Below are 23,999 nucleotides of genomic sequence, written 5' to 3' on the forward strand. Positions count from 1 at the left end.
TTTACATGGAAGTGTTTGAAAATATGCATTTATTTTACGGAATTTGGCATAGGTAGTTTTATATTAATTAAATTGAATTAAATATCATATGATCAATCAAATTTACCGCTGCACATAAAAAAATTAAGCTGACCATCGCTATCTCTATTTTAGTATATTTTTTTGATTAGGAATGTAAATGGTATATTTCGCAATGAAAGCTGTGGTCACGCTGCAAATCACATCAAATGTCCAATGTTGGCAATAGTGTGTTGTTGTTGTTGTTGGCTGTGCCGCGTAATTGAATGTAATTAAATGCCAGCTTGCACAATATGTGTTTGCCATTCATTCAATTGAAATATTTGTGAGAAGTAAGTAGTAAACAACACACATCGCTAGCAACGCTGCGCGCATGTGTAGGAGGAAGTGCAAAGAGAGAGAAGGAGAGAGAGAGAGAGAGCTCGACTCGTTTGCATACACAGGGTCTAGCCCAGAGAGCTCTCTTGTTTTTGCCATCGCTGTCGCTGCTGCTGTTGCGGAGGCGACGACGACATCGACACAGCTGTGTGTGAACGCGCTTGTTGGTGGGGGGAGAATTTGCAAATTTGTTGTATTGTATTTATTACTCATTCAGCGTGAGTATGCAGTCATCGAAAGATTAGTAGAAATACAACAAAAATAAAATCGGCAACATACAAAATACAACAATTACCAAGTCCAGTTGCAGGTCCAAGTTCGAGTTGACTGCACGAAAAAATAGTATTCGCAACGAATTCAATTTTATTTTAAATAGCTACTGGACATATGTGCAGGTGTATGTGTGTGCGTCGGTCAAGTGTTGACATTGCGTGTGCGTATGTGTGTGTGTGTGTGTGTGTGCGTGGGCAACTAATAAAGTGAATGCAAATAGAGTTCTGCACAAATAGCAACAACAACAAGCTTTAAGTAACTGCGTGTATACAACACTCACACACCCACACGCACGTTAGTGTGTGGCAAAAGGTTGTCTCACTACCTACTTCCCTCCCTCTCTCGTCTTTCGCTGCTGCAGAATAGAAACAAGACGGCCAGCTGCTGGATTGAGAGGCAACAGCAGCAAGAAGAAAAGAACAACAACTAGAGGAGGAACCCAACTCGATGCCCGGCTTCCATCTCAATGAAATGGGCGAAATGGTTTTGGATGCCATCGATGACATCGGCGTCGTCGATGTCTACGATCTGGCCTCGGACATTGGCAAGGAATACGAACGCATTATGGATCGCTATGGCACTGATGCCGTCAGCGGCTTGATGCCCAAAATCATCAATACACTGGAGCTGCTCGAGGCCCTGGCCACGAAAAATGAACGCGAAAATACCACCATCGAGGAGTTGCGCGAAAAGATCGCCCAACTCGAAAGCGAAAAGCTGGAGAAGGCCGAATTCCGGCGGCGCTTCGAAAAGGAATTGGAACTGATCGAGGAGCAATGGCGCAGCGAGACCAATGAGCTGGTTGACTTGGTCTCGTCGCTGCAGGATGAGAACAAGCGGCTGGTGAAGCAGACGCAGGATCTGCAATCGTCGTCCGCCCAGAGCTCGGGATTGGGAGCCAGCTTAACCGAGAGCATCATTAGCATGACCAACAATGAGTTGCATAGCGCATTGTCCGATACACAAGTGTTGCAGCGGCTCAAGGAGCAGATCTACAAGCAACGCGACGAGCTGAAGCAGCGGGAACGTGAACTGCAGGACAAGTACAGCGAACTGGAGCATGTAAGCGGTAAACTTTTTGCTGATATATATCAAGAGTTAATATACTTCTGTCCTATTTGAAGGTGAACATTCAGGCGGAACGCTTGAAGGCATCGGAGCGAGATACGCGACGACGGCACAAACTAATGCAGGCCCAGGTGAAGACGTTGTGCGAGGAGCGCGCCGATTTTCTTGCCCAATTACAGGATCAGTGTCGGGAGATCAATCAGTTGCGCAAACGTTTGGGATTGGCCGAAAAGGAGAATGAGGATCTGGTGCAGTCGTACGATGACAACGAGAACGATCCAAATCGACCGCGCTATACGACGCGAGAGCTTAAGGAATTGATTTCGGAACGCGACGAGCTGCTCACCACCATTGACAGCCTCAACGAACAGTTGGCCGAGCTGAAACCGGCGCCCAGCGGCAAACGTATGCGTCACGTCTCCAGCTCTGATGACAGCGATGATGATGACGTCGCCGCACGTGATGACGATGACAACGAGGCCGACGATGGCGTTGAGGCCGATGTGGACGACGATGTGGCGGGCGAAACGTGCGTATACCAAATGAGCTAAGCAAATCATGGTTTGTTTGTTCGGCATGCCGAACTTTGAAATACCCTATTCAGAAAGTTTGTTATGCAATCTCGCTTAACTTACATTTAGTTTATAATATCTATGTTCCGCTTTTAGCTCTTTTTACTTAACGGCCACAATGGATTTAGTTGCTAAAATTCGTTTAGTCATATAATTTTCTAAATTCGTTTTACATAAATTTATTTAGATGCCAAAATTCACTAATTTATAATGCACCCATTTTTATAGTTCGCTTACCTTACTTTTCATTTCATTTTAAATAGATACCATTTTTTAGATACCAAACGTCATTAAGTTTAGAATTCACTAGATTATAATACACGCATACCTATAATTCGATTTGCATTATGCTACTTTCGTTTAACGATCACAAGGGCTCCATTCGTTTCACTTCATTTTAACTTAAAGATAAATGTATTTAGAAGCCAAACTGAAATAAACCTAGTGTAGTTTATATATATATATAGTTGCGCTCAACATTGCGTAACCTTCGCTTAACGGCCACAACGCATTTACCTGCCAAAATTTACTCAATCATAACGTCAATCTTAACGTCCACAAATGATTTAGTTGCCAGAATTCGCTAAGATAATATTTGCTTAACAGCTTCATTCCGCTTTATATAATTTTCATAAGATGCCAAAACTCATTTAACCATTTAACTCACTTTTACGTTACTTAACTGTCGCATAAATCGAAAAACTTTACTATGAGAATCGGAGAGATAATACCTTAAGATTCAATAGGTTCACATTACTTACGCTTTGAGGCCGTTAATCGCCTTAATAATGAGTTGTCCTTGCGTAGGCAGCTTTAATAACATTTGTTTAGTATGTGATGTCTTTGACGTGTTGCCAAGAATGAGAATGCTATAGGTTAGGGTATTTTCGCTATCGACGTAATTGCGCAATTAACATTTTTATTATCTCTGTCAAATGTCAGGCCACCTGGACACGATGCGCCTGTGCAAGGACCGCTGCCCTATGAGCCAGACGATGCGCCTTGGAAGAAGAGTTCCGAGTCGGGTATACGCAAGTTGTAAGTTAGCAGCAGAATTTTGTGTATTGCGATTTTGTTCACTCATAAATTGAATCATTAATTTATTGTTCTTCCTGCTAGCTTCCGCAAACTCTTCTCGGATCCGTCGGATGGCAGCAACACATTCCCGAAACGTTCCTTGGCCACGCTCTCAAAGATGGCGCTCTCGGCCACGCCCGGCAGCGGCGGAGGCGGCAACGAGCCGAAGTAAATGCCTTTTAGCCTAAGAGCCAAGTGCATTCATTCCATTGATTATTCCAAAAAATAATTATGGTTTGATTTCTTAACGTATTTGATTTGATTTGATTTGATGTATTATCTCTTTTTGGTTTTTATTATTTTTTATACTTTCGTTTTTTTGTTTTTTTATTTATTTTTAGTCCCTGTCTCTCCTTTGCTATGTTTTATATGCTCGCTAAGTATTTACCATTTTCTTATATGATGTACATAATTTACGTATTCGATTGCTGTGCTCTCATTATAATCTTAAGTTGTTATTTCTTTTTAACGCAATAATTCATATTTCATATGTGTATGTGCTGCTCCCCCCGCCTCCTCCTTCACCATTACTTTTAAATTAGTTTCTATATATGGTTTTAATGCTTCATTTATTGATTGTTTAATTATATATACTAACTAATCTATGACCAAAATGCAAGGAACTATATTTGTAGGAAAAGAAAAACAAAACAAAAAAAAAAACAAACAAACATAAAACACGAACGGATTCATTTTCGAAACCGATTCGCATACATATACATATGCATATACATATACTATATATACATTCTACATACAACATTAGTAGCTACTATCTAATCATACAATATATACGAGTATATATACATACATACATAATACTTACATACCCTATACATATGCGAAATAATGTGTGCGAAGTTAGAGCAGGCAAAACGGCAAACAACAAAAACAAAAGTGAGAGTGAGTTTGAATGAATTTAATCGATTAGTGAAATCATAATGAAAACGAAATACATTTATATAGTAATTGTAGAGTGTTGTTTTTAAACGAAAAGTAATTCCACTAAACTACCCCAACTACCACAAAATCTAATTCAAACAAAAGATTACAGTTAACATCAAAAATATCAAAATAATTACATGAATTGCAATTGGGGAAAATCAAAGAAAATGCATAACATAACACATTAAAACATAACTGTAGTCGAGAGAGATGGTGGTGCTCGACTATGGGATACCCGGTACTCATGTTTCAAAGCAATTTTAATATGCATTTTGTTTGCAAGTTTTTCAATTAAATATGAATTTAATGAAATGTTAGCATGGATACCGGAATACCACAAAATATGGAAAATATAAATACTTACTTCAATTAGCGATCGTCAAGTTGTAGTCTAACTATTTCTCTCTCTGTCTTTTTCACGCAAACAAAGTATATCTCTATCTCACTCTATTTCAATTCATCTCTCTCTGTCTATCCATCTACTCTTTGAGCCTCTTATAGCAGTTGCCCCAAGCGGCCTTATATTACAAACAAAAAACCAAAAAACAAAAATACACAAGCCAAAAAATTACAAAATGAACAAATAAGAAGTAAATTATAATTAGCCAGCGTTGAATTGTAGCTGATTGTTTGTTAATAAATTAATTATGTATTGAAAACAAGAGTATTAGAAACAAATCAATCAAAATACACAACACAACAAGGAAAACCAAAAAAACCTAAAAGTAAAAATGTTTTAGCCGCAAATTTTAACCAAAATTTCGAAAATATTAAAATATGACTTAGCAGCGTTGTTGTTACCAAAAGGAAAAACAAAAAAAATGGAAAAAAAACTATGTACCAATTATATACAAATTATTAGCTTAACCGTTTACATTCGCGAGAGCACAAAAATGTTGCATTTGCCGCAGTTAAAACGAACATTAGATTAATGCAAAGTATGAGATGATATTCGCTATAAATACGACAAACCCATTCCCTTATGTCCATATATTATGTTTGCTGCTTTTTTTGTATTTTTGTTGATTTCGATTGCTTTTGCGCTTCTCTGGTTCTCTCTCTATGCATTTCGAAAACTAACTTGGCTAACTTGTTTAACCATTTCACCACATATAGATCAGATCAAGCATAAAGTACATATCAGTTACGATTGTGAGATATTTTGGAACACGCCACACACACAAAAATGATAATTGATAACAATACGAAATGTGCCAAAGACTAAAATGGAATTCAGCGATTGCCATTCGATCCAAGATCCATACAATATATACAATTACATTTCCACTCCATAACTACACACATCCCTACCTTCAATTATCAACATTTCTTCTTTTTATTTTATAATATGAATAACTGAATTTTTATACAATAAAAAGAAAAAACAAAAAACTACTTAAAAACTAATTTAGACAAAAACAAAAAAAGAAACACAATGATAATGATAATGATAATGTATTGGCAAAACTGACGAAACTCCAGCTGGAAAGACGTGTATTAAAGCTATTAATTTGTTGTCGCAGAAATTGCTGAAATATCTCGCCGTATCGTTCGATCTAGTGACTGAATATTTACTATTCCATTTTTGCGATACGCTAGAAAAAAAGAAAACAAAGAATGAAAGAATAGTTGAAGTGAATACCGAATGGCATATGAGTATATTAAATGAATTAATGTTAACTAAATTTATATACATATATACATATATTATACACATATATTAAAAATACAAATATATATTAACCGAAAATAAGGCAACCAAAACATGCAAAAAAAAAAAAAAAAAACATAATTAAATTGATAAACATTATACAATACCATTGCCCAGTTCGAGATACAACCAACAACTAAATGGATCGTTCCAGCAATAACATACATTCTCGTACCCACATTTTATGCATTTCATGGATGCGGTAAATAAAACTTATGGCAAAACAAATTTAGAAATTCCTTGTGTATTTATTTCAAGATTCCTTCTTATTTCCAGTTAGCAGCTGTTGTCTGGATCACATCCAGAGAAAACTGTCTGAGTCTGGTATCCAATAAAAATAGACATAAAAAAATAGTCAGGAACGCAAATAATGATTATAGTTGCCAATTTGAAATGAAGAAATCAAAGGACTTAAAATTATTATAAGAAAGATCTTTTCAGGAAAATCTGTGCATATCGATCGTGATCTTTAAAATTCGAATTTTTATGATTTTCAACAATAATTATTTATTTCGAATAGTTTTAGAAAAAGTCAAAAGTAATCATAATTTGTTATAAAAAAAAAACAAAATTAATTTGTATGATTTGTATACCCTCTACCCAAAGGGTATAATTTTGTGATTCCAGGAAATGTATATAACAGGCGGAAGGAGTAATCTCCGACCCCATAAATTATATACATATATGTTATTGATGACCTCGATCAGGGTCAACAGCCAAGACGGTATAGCCATGTCCGTCTGTCTGTCTGTCCGTCCGTATAAACACCTAGATCTCGGAATCTATAAGAACGTTTGATCTGTTTTTTTTTTAATTTTTACTACGGCCGCTTTCGCACCGCAAATCGAATCACAAGCGTAATTTTGATACAGCCAATAATAACTAAAGTTTTTATGATTCTGTTGTGATCAGATACAAATTGCAGAAGTTATTTATGAAATACTTTTGTGTGGGCAAAACTGCCTACTTATTATGGTTCCCAGTTGCTTTAGCTGACAATCTAGTATATTTTGCACTCTATGATATATTTTGAATGTAGTACTATATTAATATAGCCTTTTGGTATATTTTAAAATGAATATGACAATTGAATATAATTGAGCGCATTCGACTGTAGATTTCTTACTTGTTTAATTTGATTTCTTTATAAAAAAAAACAGTTTTTGAATGAAATTTTAATTCTTAATATATAAGTAGACTAAGCTATTGATGCTATCAAGATTATATGTACATATGTATATGTATACTTTATAGGGTCAGAGATGTCGCATTTTGCTTTTTACACATAAAGTTAATAGATTCTCATACTTTTTGTGCTTATGCAGAAGGCAATTATAATGTTGTGCTTACAGGAAATTTGTGTAACAGCCAGAAAGATGCATCGTTTAGTTGATCGATATATTTTCAACGAAAAATTATATCGATATACCGGATAAAGCCGATATTTCAGAATTTATTATTTATTAAAAGGATAAAATCTCGTTGTTTTACTTTTTTTTTAAAATGGGCATCTCAAAGCATTCTGACATGTTTAGTATATAAAAGCGATTTTTATTTTGATCCACAACAAAAATCAACATTTTTGATAAATAACTTTTCGTTATTGATAGCTTAATGCATAATTAATTATTAATAAAGAAAATCATAAAAATCAATATATAATCATTATTTTGTATTTTGTAAATGAAAATTAAAAAAATTAGTATATAAAAATAAATTGATTTCTTAAACAATAAAATGATTTATAGACTCACAAATTTATTTGCCTGTGACAGCTTCTGTTTCTGACACTCGATTTCGTTTTTCAAATCCTCTGCATGACTTTTCCAATAATTTAATGCTTTAAGGTAACGATCGTTCAACATATCTATTTTGCGCAATTTGTTGCGAAGTCTAGCGATCTTTTCAACATTCTCCTTTTCATCGGCATTCGCTGCCGATTTGAGTGCGTTGTAACGCTCTTGAAGATCACCGAGTAGCTTAGAATGATTGCGAGTTTGCTCCAAAGTGATCTGATTAGTTTCTAATTCGATTTTAAGCGCAATGTTATTGGCACGCTCCAATTCGAATTCTTTGTTGATCGTTGCGAGCGATGTACAAAGTGTTTTCTCGCGTTCATTTGCAGAGTCAATATATTGTTGCAATTCCTGATTTTGATCCTGCAAAGTTTGACAGTCGTTTTGAAGTTGTTGCATACGAGTTAACATTGTGTTAATGCTGAAATGTTGTTTATCGTAACTCGATTGCAGTTTATTTAAATCGGTGTTAAGCATTTTAATCAAACTCTTGCTATGTTCGCATTCTTCACGTTGCGCTCGTGCATATTTGATTTTTTCCTTGAGTTCGCATACCTTTTGATTGGTCTTCTCAAGCGATTCCTTAAGCGCTGTCTCACGCACTTTGGCCTGCGATATATTCAGATTGAGGCCGCCAATTTCTAAATTTAACTCTGTAGTTTTCTCTTCCATACATTGAATTTCGCATTGGGATTTCTTCAGCTTTGAATTCGCAACTTGGAGCGCGGCCGTCATCGATTGGAGGCTATGCTGAATAACCATTCGATCCTCCTTCGCCTTCACCTCGTTCTGGTCTCGCACCGATTGATCCAATTGCAGGCGTTCCATTATTTCGCTCAGACTCACATTCGATTGCTGCGAGTCATTGAGTTGCTGCGATTTCTTCTTCAATTGCTCGTTCAACTGCAAGATTCTTTCTTCGCGATCTTTCTGTTTCTTTTCCATCGCCATCTTTTCCCCGTTTAGTACGTCTTTATCCTTATGAAGCTCATGTATTTGCGTAAGCAGAGCGTCCCTTGTTCTCTGCGTCTCTTCGCGTGCAAATTCAGCTCTCTTCTTCCAGATATCTATATTTTTGCGGCTTTTGCTTTGTTCTTCTATTGTTTTTCGCTCGTTTACCTTAAATCGTCGCAACTGTTTTTTCAATTTTTTATTTTCAATTCTTTGTTCGAATAGTCTTTTTTCCATTGCATTTCTTTGCTGCTTGGCCTTTGTTAATTCAATCTGAAGATCGGCGTCAATGGAAAGCAACCAACGACTGATTTCTTCGCTCGATTGCGGCAATTCTTGGCGCACTTTTTCGAATTCCTTTTGTGTAACATTCATTTTTTCCAACAGTTCGTTGACGGCTTCCGTCGACTCCCTGATGTCGTCTATTTTAATCAATCGAAGCTTTTGGTTTTCGCCCGACAAATCTGTCAATTGTTCACTCATCGATTCCAGCTGCTTTCGCGTCTTTATCAACTCTTTCTGCAGATTAGGTAACTGCTTAGTAATTTTCGTCAGGCTCAATTGCTTTAGTTCATTCGGTAGAGCCGCACCAGACGAAGCACCGAATACTTCAGTTTTCCCTTTTTCACATTGCACTGACATTTTTACATTTCCCAGTGACACTTTTTGCAATTGTTCTTTAACCCCTTTAAACTGCTCTTGAGATTTCCTTAAATCTGCTTTCAGTGTCTCAATTTCTTCAGCCGAGTTTTCTTCAGATTGAATTCTACTTCTAATGATTGAATCTCCTTCAGCTTTCTCACTCTGCAGTTCCTTCTTTTCCAGTATCACTTTTAGCAATTCTTTTTGAACCACTTCGAACTGCTTTTGAGATTTCATTAAATCTCTTTTCAATTTTTCAATTTCTTCAGCTGACTTTTCTTCAGATTGAATTCTACTCCTAATTATTGAATCTGCTTCATCTTTGTCACTCTGCAGTTCCTTCTTTTCCAGTGACACTTTTAGCAATTCTTTTTGAACCACTTCGAACTGCTCTTGAGATTTCATTAAATCTCTTTTCAATTTTTCAATTTCTTCAGCTGACTTTTCTTCAGATTGAATTCTACTCCTAATTATTGAATCTGCTTCATCTTTGTCACTCTGCAGTTCCTTCTTTTCCAGTGGCACTTTTAGCAATTCTTTTTGAACCACTTCGAACTGCTCTTGAGATTTCATTAAATCTCTTTTCAATTTTTCAATTTCTTCAGCTGACTTTTCTTCAGATTGAATTCTACTCCTAATTATTGAATCTGCTTTATCTTTGTCACTCTGCAGTTCCTTCTTTTCCAGTGACACTTTTTGCAATTGTTCTTTAAGCACTTCGAACTGGTCTTGAGATTTCTTTAAATCATCCATCAATTTCTCAATTTCCTTAGCTGACTTTTCTTCAGATTGAATTCTACTTCTAATGATTGAATCTGCTTCAGCTTTGTAACTCTGCAGTTCCTTCTTTTCCAGCGACACTTTTTGCAATTCTTTCTGAACCACTTCGAACTGGTCTTGAGATTTCTTCAAATCTGCTTTAAATTTTGCAATTTCTTCAGCCGACTTTTCAGCAAATTGAATTTTACTTCTAATGATTGTATCTGCTTCATCTTTGTCTCTCTGCAGTTCCTTCTTTTTCAGTGACACTTCTTGCAATTCTTTTTGAACCACTTCGAATTGGTCTTGAGATTTCTTTAAATCATCCTTCAATTTCTCAATTTCTTCAGCTGACTTTTCTTCATTATGAATTCTACTTTTGAGGATTGTTTCAGCCTTAACTTTATCATCCTGGACTTTTTCCTTTTCTAAAAAGACTTTTAGCAATTTTTTTTCAACCATTTTCAACTGCTTTTCAGATTCCTTTAAATCGAATTTAATTTTCTCCATGTCTTCAACTTCTGATTTAAATCCATGGCTTTTGAATGTTTCAGCCTTACCTTTATCATCCTCCAGATTTTTCTTTTCCAGTGACACTTTTAGCGACTGATGATTAACCACATCGAACTGCTCTTGAGATTTCTTCAAATCATCCTTCAATTTCTCAATTTCCTTAGCTAACTTTTCTTCAGATTCTGTCTTATTTTTGTCACTCTGCAGTTCCTTCTTTTCCAGTATCACTTTTAGCAATTCTTTTTGAACCACTTCGAACTGCTCTTGAGATTTCATTAAATCTCTTTTCAATTTTTCAATTTCTTCAGCCGAGTTTTCTTCAGATTGAATTCTACTTCTGATGATTGAATCTCTTTCAGCTTTCTCACTCTGCAGTTCCTTCTTTTCCAGTGACACTTTTAGCAATTCTTTTTGAACCACTTCGAACTGCTCTTGAGATTTCATTAAATCCCTTTTCAATTTTTCAATTTCTTCAGCTGACTTTTCTTCAGATTGAATTCTACTCCTAATGATTGAATCTGCTTCATCTTTGTCTCTCTGCAGTTTCTTCTTTTCCAGTGACACTTTTAGCAATTCTTTTTGAACCACTTCGAACTGCTCTTGAGATTTCATTAAATCTCTTTTCAATTTTTCAATTTCTTCAGCCGAGTTTTCTTCAGATTGAATTCTACTTCTGATGATTGAATCTCCTTCAGCTTTCTCACTCTGCAGTTCCTTCTTTTCCAGTGACACTTTTAGCAATTCTTTTTGAACCACATCGAACTGCTCTTGAGATTTATTTAAATCTTTCAATTTCTCAATTCCCTTAACTGACATTTCTTCAGATTGAATTCTACTTCTAATGATTGAATCTGCTTCAGCTTTGTCACTCTGCAGTTCCTTCTTTTCCAGTGACACTTTTTGCAATTGTTCTTTAAACACTTTAAACTGCTCTTGAGATTTCTTTAAATCACTTTTCAATTTCTCAATTTCTTCAGCTGACTTTCCTTCTGATTGAATTCTACTTCTAATGATTGAATCTGCTTGCAGACTTGCAACCTGCCTCTTGAATTTCTTGATGGATTCGCAATGAGTAGAGATATCTTTAAGATATGCCTTATTTTCGGTTTCAAGCGCACCCTTTTGCTCTTGCAGCTCTCCTACTTCTTTGTGGTGTTCCTCTTTCAGTTTTTCCACTTGTGCTTTAATTTCTTCCAGTTGTTGTTTGGCAAGTTCTTGATTTTTTTGCGCCAATTCCAGATCTCTTTCGGCCTTGGCTAATTGCGATGCCAGCTTCAGTTCAGAAGCATCTTTTTGTGCCTGTAAAGTAAGCACCTTTTGCTGCGACTTGACTACAATATTTTCATATTGCTCCAAAGTATTTCTATCTACATTAGCGTCATTTGTTTCGCTTATCTGCTTTTTCAGTTTGACAATTTGCGCCCTTGCAATGCTCAATTGATTTCCCGTTGCTCGCAATTGTGTCCGCATTTCCAAAATTGATTGATCGTCCAGTTCTCTAGTGCGTTCTCGACATGTTTCATATTGTTCAGAATTGCGCTGTCGTAGCTGTTTCAGTTCATCGATCTGCTTTTTGGCCGCACTTAATGATCGATTCATTTCGTCAGCTAAGTATGTGAGAGAAATGTGATCAATTTCCTGATACAAAATTTAGTATTTTGCTGTTCATGATTTTGATTATACCCGCTATCCAAAAGATAGAAGGGGATTATAACATTGTTTTCCGGAAAGAATATATATAATATTTATATACATAAGTACTCGCACTTATTTAGCACATTTTTCTCTATGGACATATCTGAAATTGACAACTTACACTGAATCATGCTGCTTTGAGCCAGTGGATTATCGAGTAATATTGAATCCTCAAGTTTTTCTTCGCATGATTGCAACTTCACTTTCTCAGCGGAAAGCGCGAGACGAGGTGACAATTCACATAAAACTAAGGCATCTGCCTTTTCTTTTTTTCGTTGCTCTATTTGGCTCGATCCATCCGATTTCTGTATATTTCCTGCGATTATTTTAAAAATTATTAATGTAAACTGAGAGAAATATAAGTTAAAAACAAGTAAGAAAGTTACAGTCGAGTGTCCTCGACTGTGAGATACCCGCTACCCATTTTTAATAAAGGCAAAATATTGCGGTATCATTTTCAAAATATACCGAAAATACTAAAAAATACTAAAAATATACCAAATGGTATATCGATATAGTACACCATTCAAAATATACCATAGACGGCACAATGTACCAGATTGTCGGCCAAAGCAACTCAGACCCATAGTAAGTAGGCGTTTTTGCCCATACAAAAGTATTTCTTTAATAACTTCCACAATTTTTTTCTGATCGCAACAAAATTTTCAGGAATCATAACTACTATAGTAGTTATTGTATATACCAAAATTCGTAACTCTAGCTTTAAAATTACGCTTGTTATTCGATTTTTTTGATTTGCGGGGGCGGAAGTGGGCGTGGCAAAAATTTGAAACAAACTTGATCTGCGTGCAAACATAACAAATGCTGTCGAAAAAAAATTATAGCTCTATCTCTTATAGTCTCTGAGATCCAGTGTTTCATACGGACGGATGGACAGACGGACAGACACACAGACGGACAGACGGACATGGCTAGATCGTCTCGGCTGTTGATGCTGATCAAGAATATATATACTTTATAAGGTCGGAGATGCCTCCTTCTACCTGTTACATACATTTCCTGCCGGCACAAAGTTATAATACCCTTCTATCGTATGGGTAGTGGGTATAACTACAGCTGACAGTGCTGGGCTACCCGCTAACCAATTGCAATAAAAGTAAAACAATGAGAAAGTGATATGTGATTAAAACAACCAAATATAGATTGCAAAATTAATATATTAATATATATATTATATAAAATTAATATACCGAAAAAATACTAAGAGTATTATATATTGATGATACAAAAATATGCATTATTTATGATACCTCAAATTATTTATGTAACAATTTCAATTGAGTTGCTTTAGCGAGGCGGGTATTTCTTTAGCTATCTTACTTGTTGTTATTTATTGTAAAACTAACAATAATCATTTAAATTGATCCAAAATGTAGATGACTTATACAAAAAATAATACTTAATATCTACCAGAGCGATGGAATTCCTCAATTGTTGAGCGCGCAGTTGTTCCGCTTACTGATTTGGAAGACACCTCCTCCTCTTCCAGAATGGAATCGAGAGTTGATATTTGCTGCATAAAACTTTCGTTGTTCTCTTGTACCACCTAAAGCGATTAAATGCAACGATAAAAAGATAAAAGATAGAAGAGATCAATGCATTAGACTTACTTTATCGTCATTTTCGGTCGATAATGCTTCGGAAGTGCAAGAGTCCTCTGAGATATGTTGGCATTGCTGTGAATCCGATGTGGATTGAGAGGTCAGAGAGCTCTCTGCATATGAAATCTCAATGGGATAAGTTATAGATGTTTCATATCTGTTCGGCGATTCTAATTCTGTATCGCTGCTTTCAGTGTCATCAATTATAACAATTGACACTGTGTCGGAATATTTTAGCTGCTTCTCTTCATCTTCATCTGATGATTTAGTGCTACTTTCAGAATATCTGTCATCTTCCAATAAATCTGCCAAAGTGGATACACAACACTCAGTAGTTTTTTTCCAGATATCAATATTGCCTCCTGTCGAAGGATCCCCCAAGGGTTGTGAATTCGAAGCGGAGCTTTCTTTATCAGCCATAGTCTCCACTGAAACATTAAAACATTGGAATCTTTCTGATCGTTGTGTATCCAAGACTGTTTGAAGGGCCAAAGAGCTTCCTTCAGAGCTCTTCAAAGATTCAGTGGCCGAATCACAGTTGTAATTTAATGTCCTTACTGAAACGGAACGTTCTAGTTTGTGATCGTCGTTATCGGATAACTTAAAGGTTTTACTAGAACACTTCGAGTCTGTATCATCTTTATTCTCGGAAGTTAGTTCTGATGATTTTGAGATTTTGTTTGAGGTGTCTGAATCTGTGTCACCTTTCATTAAGGTTGCCAAAACAGACGCACGATCCTCAGGACTTATTTCGTGTCGGATCATAGTGGTAATAGAATATTTTTCATCTGAATCTGCAGATGGCTTAGAGACAACAGTGCTGTTAACATCAGGGATATTTTTGTTTTTTTCAGAGCTCTTCAAAGACTGAGTGCTTGAATCGCAACTATAAATTAAACTCCTTCCTAAAGCAGAACGTTCTAGTTTGCCATCGTCGTAATGGGATAATTTAAAGATGTTGCTAACATGCTCCGAGTATGAAGTTGAAGTTTTAAAGATGTTGTTCGAATTCTCAAAGTCCGTATCATCTTCCATTAAGGTAGCCAAAACAGACGCACGATCCTCAGGACTTATTTCGTGTCGGATCATAGTGGTAATAGAATATTTTTCATCTGAATTATCGATGTTGTTAGTCAGGGTTTCAATAACAATGGGACGATGTGGATCTGCAGATGGCTTTGAGACAACAGTGCTGTTAACATCAGGGATATTTTTGTTTTTTTCAGAGCTCTTCAAAGACTGAGTGCTCGAATCGCAACTATAAATTAAACTCCTTCCTAAAGCAGAACGTTCTAGTTTGTCATCGTCGTAATGGGATAATTTAAAGATGTTGCTAGAATGCTCCAAGTTTGAAGTTGAAGTTTTAAAGATGTTGTTCGAATTCTCAGAGTCCGTATCATCTTCCATTAAGGTTGCCAAAACAGACGCATGATTCTCAGGAGTTATTTCGTGGTGCTTCACAGTGCTAATAGAATTTTGAACATCTGAAGCATTGATGTTTTTAGTCAGGGTTTCCACAACAATAGGACGATGTGGATCTGCAGGTGGGTTAGAGAAAGTAGACGCACGATCATCGGGAGTAAGTTCTGAAGTTTTAAAGATGTTGTTCGAATTCTCAGAGTCCGTATCATCTTCCATTAAGGTTGCCAAAACAGACGCACGATTCTCAGGAGTTATTTCGTGTCGGTTCATAGTGGTAATAGAATTTTTCTCATCTGAATTATCGATGTTTTTAGTCAGCGTTTCCATAACAATGGGACGATGTGGATCTGCAGGTGGCTTAGAGACAAGAGTGCTGTTAGCATCAGGGATATTTTTGTTTTCTTCAGAGCTCTGCAAAGATTTGTGCCTACAATGCATCTAAAAATTAAAGTTTCTCCTGAAGGAGAATGCTCTAGTTTGCGATCGTAGTTATTAGACAATTTAAAGAACTCGGAAGTCTCCGAATCTTTATCATCGTTAACTAAAGTTGCCAGAACGGACGCACGATGCTCAGAAAAAGTAATTTCATGTGCATTTTTAGAGGTGCTTTCGATTACATCGTCATTCTCAACATTTTGATGTGGAGGTAATGCCTGATTTGTAATATTACTTATGTATTTTTTAATAAATTGTTTGTCTTCTTCGGTACACAAACTTAGGTTTATAAATTCATTTATATAAATTAAAATCTCATTGGACAGGGCTTTGGCGAATATGGAAAAAATTGTAAAGCGTGTTGTGCTCATGCAAATAATGCAACGAAATTGTGTAAATAGTAACGCATTCACTCGGTGCAATAGTAGCATTCTCATTTAGAATCGGAACAAACTTTGGGTAGTTAGCTAATAGTAAATAAGTTACTGCTAAATTAATGCGCGCTCTCTGGGTCCAAAACACATTAAATATTCTCACCCTTAAGAATATTAGCGTCGCAAAAATTTGAAACAAACTTGATATGCGTGCAAACCTAACAAATGCTGTCGACAAAATTATAACTCTATCTCTTATAGTCTCTGAGATCAAGGTGTTCATACGCACGGACGGACAGACAGACCGACGAACATGGCTAGATCGTGTCGGCTGTTGACGCTGATCAAGAATATATATTCTTTATAGGGTCGGAAATGCCTCGTTCTGCCTGTTACATACATTTCCTTCCGGCACAATGTTACAATACCTTTTTACCCTCTGGGTAGCGGGTATAAAAACGTATAGCTCGATCTCCTATAGTCTCTGAGATCCAGTTTATCATACGAGCCAACAGACAGACGGACATGACTTTATTGTCTCGGCTGTTCCCGCTGATGAAGAATATGTATCTCATATATTTATATTCTTTTATTTTTCTATATCTTACCCCTTCAGGAACATGTAAAGGGTATTTCCTAGGGATACACTAAAATCCCTAATGACTTACATATATTCCAAATTAAATGGTGACTTAATGAAAGTGTATGAGATGGTTGACGAAAGCTTTTACTACTTGCTCTGCTGTTTGCTCTTTCTGCCTGTCTCGCTGCTCTCTCTCCCGTCGTTATCTCTTTTCAACTGAAGGAAACGTACCGTAAGCTTGCGTTGGATTGCGTGCCAAGGACACCGGAGAGAGCACAAGAGCACGTAAGCAGCGTGGCACAATGGCAGGACACAGCATCCGCAGGTCGTGAGGCGGTTATCCTTGGCGTTGTTCTCTCACAAGCTGTGCGCCTGTTAGGCTAGCTGAGTTTGAGGCGTATCTAGGCGTGGTGTCTGCTGCTTGTCAGGGCCCTGCTGCTGGCACCATGACCTTGAGCCACGAAAGCCGCCCGGAACGGATGCTGCTGTGTGCTGTGACGCAAGTCTGAGCTGAATTGTGTGTGAGCTTAATTGCCCAGCAACAGCCAGAGGCCAATGCATTGGCAATGGAGCCGCAATGGCTGAGACGAGCTGCTAGCCACAATGGCCGCAGACGACGCGTCGTCCCGCTTACTCTGGTTAATTGCTACGCAATTCCAATTAAGCAATTAAAAATATACGCCGTGTGGTGGTGGAGGCTTTGTGGGCGAGCGTTGCCGGCTTTTTAATTAAGACGATGCCAACGTAATAGGATAGAAGAAGATGCGCTGCAAAAAGCGTAGGTCGAAATGTGTGCAGCTAATGAAGAGGGTGGCCATTGGGCCAATCGGGGGAAGTTGGCGTGCTGCCCGGGAGGGGGAGGATAACATTTTTCACTAATTGGCTGCTGCCACGCGCCATTGTATGTGTGTGTGCGAGTTTGTATTGTGGAGAAGCAGCTAAGCGTAGAAAACGGGGAAAGTGGTGGGGATGTGGGCAGCAAGGGGATGTGATGTCTGCCTGCTTTAGCATTAATTAAAAATACCATTTAATGAGTTTTGCCTCGTAAGGCAGTGCAACGCAACACTAAGAAGCAGAAGCAGCAGCAGCAAGAGCATTGCGCTTGCACCATTGGGACAGCTATCAACAGAAAAGAAGACCATCCGCATCCGCAAGCAAATCGCAAGCTGGTCGCAGCAACGGCAACGAAGTCGCTCGTTCGGCCAACGTTCGTCCATATCGCGTGCACACACGAATTCAGGGGCCTTCAGTCAGTCGATTTTTGAACCGGCGCACAGAAAGCAGCTGAAGCAGCAGCATCGAAAGTTTTTCAACTCCCTCACAATTCCCCAGATGTATGTGTGCGTGTGTGTGTGTTTGTGTTTATGCCGTTGCATGCTGCTCAGCGGGTTTGTAGCTAACAAAAAAGCTAAAGCTAAAAGCTATGTACATACATGCAGAGGCAGACAGAAAAAGAGCGAGAGAGAGAGACCACGAGCTTGCATGCAAGAGCAGAGCAGCAATGAAATGTGTACTTAATATTTGTTCTGGTTTTGGGGGCATCTTCTGTTGACGCTCACTGTGCGCCTGTGCACAAAAACTGTTTTTTATACAAGGACATTGCCATCGCTTGTCATTTACATATGCAAAACATTAATATGTACACATGTGCATGTCTGTATGTATAACGTCTACCATAAATATCTATGTATGTATGTATGTATGTACATATGTATGTATGTATGTGCAAGCAACTAAAATGAGTTGCAAATTAAAGCTTTGGCATAAGTGTGCGCACGCCAGACTGAGAGAGATAGCGCATGCTAGCATGCACAAGTGAGACAACCATACTGAGTAACAAAATGCCAACAACTCAAGTGTAGAGCACACTGTCGCTCTCGCTCTCGCTCTCGCTATTGCTTTCACTGCAGCAGCAAGTGTGCGCGCTTATCGTGTTGCTTTGCTTTTTTTTTTGGAGGGGGAATGCTGTTGCTTGGCAACGCGCTGCTGTTGAACGCTGTGCGCCTATTTAGCGGCCAGCGTTTGGTTGGAACAAGAAAACGAAAGTGTTAAAAGAGCCGTACGCTTGGCGTGTGTGTGTGGAGCTTGTGGGGGAGCCAGCCCGCCGTTTCTTTTGAGACGACGCATTGGCATTGGCCGTATGTGGAGTCCGTTGCGAGAAGCGGCCATATGTGATTGGGCATCATCCTGGCCCGTACACACTCGGCCATGGTTTATATTTCGATATTGCCCCCCAGTGTGGGGTTGGGGGTGGCACTGTGTCTCTCGAGATTCTGCTGTGCGACTGTGTGTGTCTGTGCATTTTTGCCTCTGCCGGATTGCCGCTGGTCGCCTGATGAATTTGCGACGCGCATGACGCGATGTTGTCGTCGGCACAGACATGGTTGGCCTCAAAACAAACATTATCGCTCTTAGCGATTTGTGAAGTTCGTCGGCCTGTTAAGCACCACTCGCTAGCTCGTTGTCTCTCTCGCATTGTGTATACATATGTATCTGTCCATTTAACTCTGGGCGCCTATTGAGTTCGGGTGAATTCTATGAATTTCGCCTGCCATCAATTTTATCATTTTTGCGATGTTGCAACGGCCATGGTGGCTTATTGGAATGAACATTCTAGGAACTTGCCCTAGATGCATCAATAGGCGACCAGCAAACGAAAGCACAACGACGACCTAAATAGTGTTTTGCATTTGTCTGTCTCTCTCTCTCTCTCTCTCTCTCTCTCTCTGTCTTTATCTCTCTATGTTTCCCCAACCAATTGTTGTTCATGCTCTCTGCTGTTGTTGTACATAAGCGGAAAAAAGACTAAGGTAATTGGCATTGCCCACTGCAAGCAATCAGACAAACAAAAAAAACACTCGTACAATGTATAGCAAGTAAAGTGATAGAGTAAGATGGCAATAGTATCATCTGTGGTTTAACGTTTCACTAGCTTTTTGGTTGCGGTCTCGGTTAAGCATAAAGCTTTCGTACAAAGTGAAAGCACTAAAAGCTGTGCCGATGATTGACAGTCTCTCTCATGTTGGCTCTCGTGCTCAGCTATTGTTATACCCAGCATCATACGATGTATGAATGGAAATTTTGAATTGAAGTTAAGCAATTATAATTTCATTTAATAGCTTGTGAGCCAAGACTTGAAAAAAATGAAAAATAAACGGATATATATTATAAGAACGAATAAAACAAAATTTCAAATAATATTTATACTTGGTACTATGTTATTTTAACTAAAAATATAAATTAATAAAGGCAATCAATTGATCTGCATATGTATGTAATACATGCTTAAGAGGGTAGCTGATAGCCGGTCAATTGAGTTGAGAGTGCTCGCATTGTTGTGTATCTGGCAAGGAGTTACAATAACAATAGCAATAGCAATAACAATAACAATAAGAAAAGCAAATGCAAAAACAAGAGCACAAGTACAACACGCTTGTTTGCAGTCCGTCTGGCGTATTATGCGTTTTTTGTTGGTACAATAAATGCTCCAATTTTGCCAGGCGAACATAATGGAGCACAAAGCGACGTTGCTGCCAACAGACTGGGATACAATCTACACATACTCGTACCCACATGCATGTATGTATGTACATATGCATGCTTGATTGTCTGTGTGTGTGTGTGTGTGTATATGATTTTGTATGACTCAAAGTCGTCGTTGGTAGAGGGAACAATACACTTGCACTTGCACTTGCGAGCACAGAACGAATTCTGGTTTATTGTTGTTGTTGTTGCTGCTGTTGTTGCAGCTGCTGATGTTGTCGCTATTTTGTTTTATTATTATTCATCGCGTTTTGTTCTTGTGTGTGTGTGTGTGTGTGGTTCGCACAGTTGCCACAGCAACCAAGAACAATAAGAGCTCACTGGATGGGGAAACACACAAAAAAGAATTACTTTACAAAGTGAAAACTACTCGTAAAACGGTTTCATTGCGCTCCAAACGGAACTTGAAAGCGAATGTTACGCGCTTGAATAAACAAAGAATAGCTCATTAGCATCGACGAAATCGATCATTGTGTTGATAACACACACACACACAAAGGCGAAGGAAAAAAGCACAGATTGCATCATAAAAACAGTTTCTTGGTGCATGGAAAGTATGTTAACTAAAGTATGATTTTGTAAAACATTTTTTAAGTTGAAAGCGAATATTAATACTTAGCAAGAAATGTTAGCAATAAAATAGTTACTCAGGTTTCAGGTTCAATCTTGAATCAGACTTCTTCTTCTTCTTCTTTGGCAAATTTCAATTCGTTGACCAATTTTATTTCACTAATCCGCCAGCTAAACAGCACAAAAGGTAATAATAAAATTTTTAAACAATTCAGAATTATTTATATATTTGTTAGCTCTAATACTCTAATCAATGCCTACTTCAATGAATTATTGTGGTTGATTCCTAATAATCTCCTGGAATACAATTTTCTGACGTTAAAATCTATGTATACTCAATTCTTAAGTTTTGATTTGATTTTTTATTGGTTAATGAAACAAACAAATCAAAACAGCTTCCAAGCTTCGTTTCCCTGCAGCTTTAAGAAGAAGATTTTATACAATTTACACTGCAAAAAAATCAGTTTCCAACATCATGAACATTTGTCTTACAAAATGTGTTCTTAAAATAAAACCACTTTAAGAACAAATACTACAACTAAGAACTTTATGTTAGTGTGAAATATGCCAAATTATCGAAATAAGATCTAAAATACTAGATAAAGGTTATAAAATTCTTGAATTCATACACAGAAAAATAAGTTTTTAATTCATTTTTTTGTCTTAGTACTAAGAATGTTGACATGCAAAAGTTAGAAAACTCATCTTTATTTCAAAAACATTTAATATAAGACTCAAGTTCTTATTATTAAGAAGAAAAAATCCTATAAGTTTAAGACCAAAAATCTTATTATAAAAAAATATTGGATTATATGTTATTATTTTTTTTTTTACTACTAGATATAAACTTTAAAGAAATTTCGATGGATGACAGAATTTTGTAACATAAATCTAGAACTTGTGGTCTTATTATGAAAATTTGGAATTTTGTAGAGTCTTAAGACTTCTTAAGAATTTAAGAATTTGTTCTTAAACACAATTATTATTTCAAGAACACAATTTTTTTGATGAATTTAAGAACTTGGCCTTTTTTCAGTGTACTAAGCTTGGTTTATCTAAATCTTACTATCTAAGTTCTAAGATACACTGAAAAAAAACCGTTTCTAATATCATAAACATTGGTTTTAAAAATTGTGCTCTTAAAATAGATCGTTTATAAAATTCTTTATGTTCTTCATTTATTCTTTCATTCATAGTTTAGTTGGTCGAGTTGTCGTAAACCTTTCTTAATTGTAGGTGTAAGTAGATCTAGATCCATGGCTCAATAGCTACGCGACTCGCGATGATAGATGATAAATCTTTTGCAAATAAAAGAGTGTTCAAAAACATATACATCCATATGTATATATAATTGAGAATAACTGAATGCGCTTTTTAAATAATATTAAAATAAATGGTAAAAACACATTTTTCTTATGTGAAATGTTCTTGAAATCCAGATGTGTTTTTTAACTTTAAGATTTTTCCTGTTCTTGATGCACTTTTTAGGCTAAATTTCTCAGTACTAAGAAAAAAAAAAAAGACAAACTATATTTTGTATCTATTTTTTGCAGTGCCTTGGACTAAGATGTTTTCTTCTGCCTTTCTTTACTGCTCTTGATGGCTGTTATAAAAAAGATTTTAACAGAAGATCTATGAGAGAAACTAAAGTAGCTGTTTACAAATAATATCTCTCCTCGTTCGTTGTACTCTCAATAAGATACAAAATTATGTTAAGAAGGGCGCAAATAAAGTGAGAAATAATTTGTAATTAAATTGTAAAGATGTTTACTCACATGTTTCCGTTTTAATCCAATTAGTTGTATTAATACTTTTCGACGGCAGCTAGAATAATTTCCTCAAGTTTGTTTTCTCACAAAAATGGGAAATAAAAATTAACTCGCTTGTAAAAACCAAATGCTCAAGTGATAGAAGAATTCAAGTGTGCTTTAATCTGGAAATTTTGTTTGGAAAATAAAAATAACATGAGTAATGGGAAAAGTAGGCGAACATACGCATTATTTATTAAGCTCAATTATATATGGACATCTCAATTATATTATTATATATATTATATTATATTATTATGATAATATATTGTGCTTGATTGTTTTATTTTTTGTTAAGTTAATCTGTTTAAGAAGGAAAAGTCAAAGTTTTTTTGCATTTATGAATTTCTTATAGTGGATTCCTTCAATTACCCCTACTTTATTATATAATATACATTAATATATATTAATTAATTAATAATTAATATTTGAATTATAATATTGGAATTGAAAAACTAAAATTAAGTTTTTTTGCATAAACAATATACTCAGATTACAGTTTGTTTTTTTTGTTTGAAATTGTTAAAATATTTTAAAATTAAAATTAGTTTTATTTTTAATTTTTTTATTTTAATTTTCATTTTATTATTTTAATATGGGATAAATTATCATATTGGATTTGATTCAATAAAATATTTGCAATAAACAATAAAAATTTATTATAGTTGTTAATTTCGGTTAAAATTGTTTTTTTTTTTTCATTTTCAATTTATTAATAACGCATAATTTCTTACATTTAACATTTTCTCATAAGGTTCCATTTATTAATGCTTGGTGTTCATTTATTTTAATTTTTAATATAACATAATCATTAAAATAAACAATATTAAAAAAAAAGAGTTTTTTTATTTGACTTTTTTAAAATTGTTTTTTTTTTTAAATTTTCTTCTTTTATTGCTCCAGCAGTATAATTACATTTATTTATGTATTGCTTTCGCTAGACACGCTTCATATAGAGACCTTTGGCATTTAAATCGAGTCGATGTCGCGTTTTATTTTTGGGGTACATATGTGTATATAATTGTAGTATTTAAAAGGGTTGAGAAGGCTGAGAAGCAGACTTATACAACGTATTAGTGTGAAGAGAGAACCCAATTAACATGTCCAACAACGAAACAACGAAACAACGAAACAAAATTTCAATTGCTGCGCTAACAAAACGTGGCGTCAGACTTTGGCACTGGGGGCAACTAGGACAAAGACAGCTGGGCGAGTGTCAAGCGTTGATATTAAAGACCCTAACA

The 23,999-nt window shown here is 36.3% G+C and overlaps 2 protein-coding genes across 7 annotated transcripts; one reads left to right on the plus strand and one right to left on the minus strand.

The window, feature by feature from the left end:
* The first annotated feature begins 208 nt into the window (after positions 1–208).
* On the plus strand, positions 209–6,123 carry LOC132795156 (RILP-like protein homolog). 3 transcript variants are annotated; one of them, XM_060805686.1, is made up of 6 exons: positions 209–350; positions 1,031–1,731; positions 1,794–2,266; positions 3,252–3,347; positions 3,429–3,554; positions 3,728–6,123. In XM_060805686.1, the coding sequence occupies exons 2-6, from the start codon at positions 1,117–1,119 to the stop codon at positions 3,861–3,863; spliced, it is 1,446 nt and encodes a 481-aa protein (XP_060661669.1). In that variant the 5' UTR covers positions 209–350; positions 1,031–1,116; the 3' UTR covers positions 3,864–6,123. The 3 variants fall into 3 exon arrangements, with proteins under 3 accessions (XP_060661669.1, XP_060661670.1, XP_060661671.1); XM_060805687.1 differs by lacking the exon at positions 209–350 and adding an exon at positions 440–614; XM_060805688.1 differs by lacking the exon at positions 209–350 and adding an exon at positions 630–793.
* Positions 5,835–22,862, minus strand: LOC132795155 (putative leucine-rich repeat-containing protein DDB_G0290503). 4 transcript variants are annotated; one of them, XR_009633420.1, is made up of 8 exons: positions 22,723–22,861; positions 21,025–21,118; positions 14,030–15,799; positions 13,830–13,965; positions 12,520–12,714; positions 7,797–12,310; positions 6,150–6,363; positions 5,835–5,926 (listed from the first exon to the last, which is right to left on the minus strand). XR_009633420.1 is itself a non-coding variant. In XM_060805684.1 (7 exons), the coding sequence occupies exons 3-7, from the start codon at positions 15,767–15,769 to the stop codon at positions 5,906–5,908; spliced, it is 6,606 nt and encodes a 2,201-aa protein (XP_060661667.1). In that variant the 5' UTR covers positions 15,770–15,799; positions 21,025–21,118; positions 22,723–22,862; the 3' UTR covers positions 5,838–5,905. The 4 variants fall into 4 exon arrangements, 2 of the variants coding, with proteins under 2 accessions (XP_060661667.1, XP_060661666.1); XR_009633421.1 differs by lacking the exon at positions 22,723–22,861 and having other exon boundaries at positions 21,025–21,198; XM_060805684.1 differs by lacking the exon at positions 6,150–6,363 and having other exon boundaries at positions 5,838–5,926; positions 22,723–22,862.
* Between the last annotated feature and the right edge of the window lie 1,137 nt (positions 22,863–23,999).

Source organism: Drosophila nasuta, chromosome X, assembly GCF_023558535.2.
Source record: "Drosophila nasuta strain 15112-1781.00 chromosome X, ASM2355853v1, whole genome shotgun sequence".
NCBI lineage: Eukaryota > Metazoa > Arthropoda > Insecta > Diptera > Drosophilidae > Drosophila > Drosophila nasuta.

What these genes read in the sequence shown, in the direction of transcription:
- LOC132795156 (XM_060805686.1), top strand. Translation starts at nt 1,117, where the DNA reads ATGCCCGGCTTCCATCTCAATGAAATGGGCGAAATGGTTTTGGATGCC. An exon ending in GACGATGTGGCGGGCGAAAC is followed by an intron (nt 2,267 to 3,251) that starts GTGCGTATACCA and finishes GTCAAATGTCAG; the next exon opens with GCCACCTGGACACGATGCGC. An exon ending in GAGTCGGGTATACGCAAGTT is followed by an intron (nt 3,348 to 3,428) that starts GTAAGTTAGCAG and finishes TCTTCCTGCTAG; the next exon opens with CTTCCGCAAACTCTTCTCGG.
- LOC132795155 (XM_060805683.1), bottom strand. Translation starts at nt 15,769, where the DNA reads ATGGAAACGCTGACTAAAAACATCGATAATTCAGATGAGAAAAATTCT. An exon ending in TGAGGAATTCCATCGCTCTG is followed by an intron (nt 12,715 to 13,829) that starts GTAGATATTAAG and finishes AAATAATCGCAG; the next exon opens with GAAATATACAGAAATCGGAT. An exon ending in TGTCACAGGCAAATAAATTT is followed by an intron (nt 6,364 to 7,796) that starts GTGAGTCTATAA and finishes ATTGGATACCAG; the next exon opens with ACTCAGACAGTTTTCTCTGG.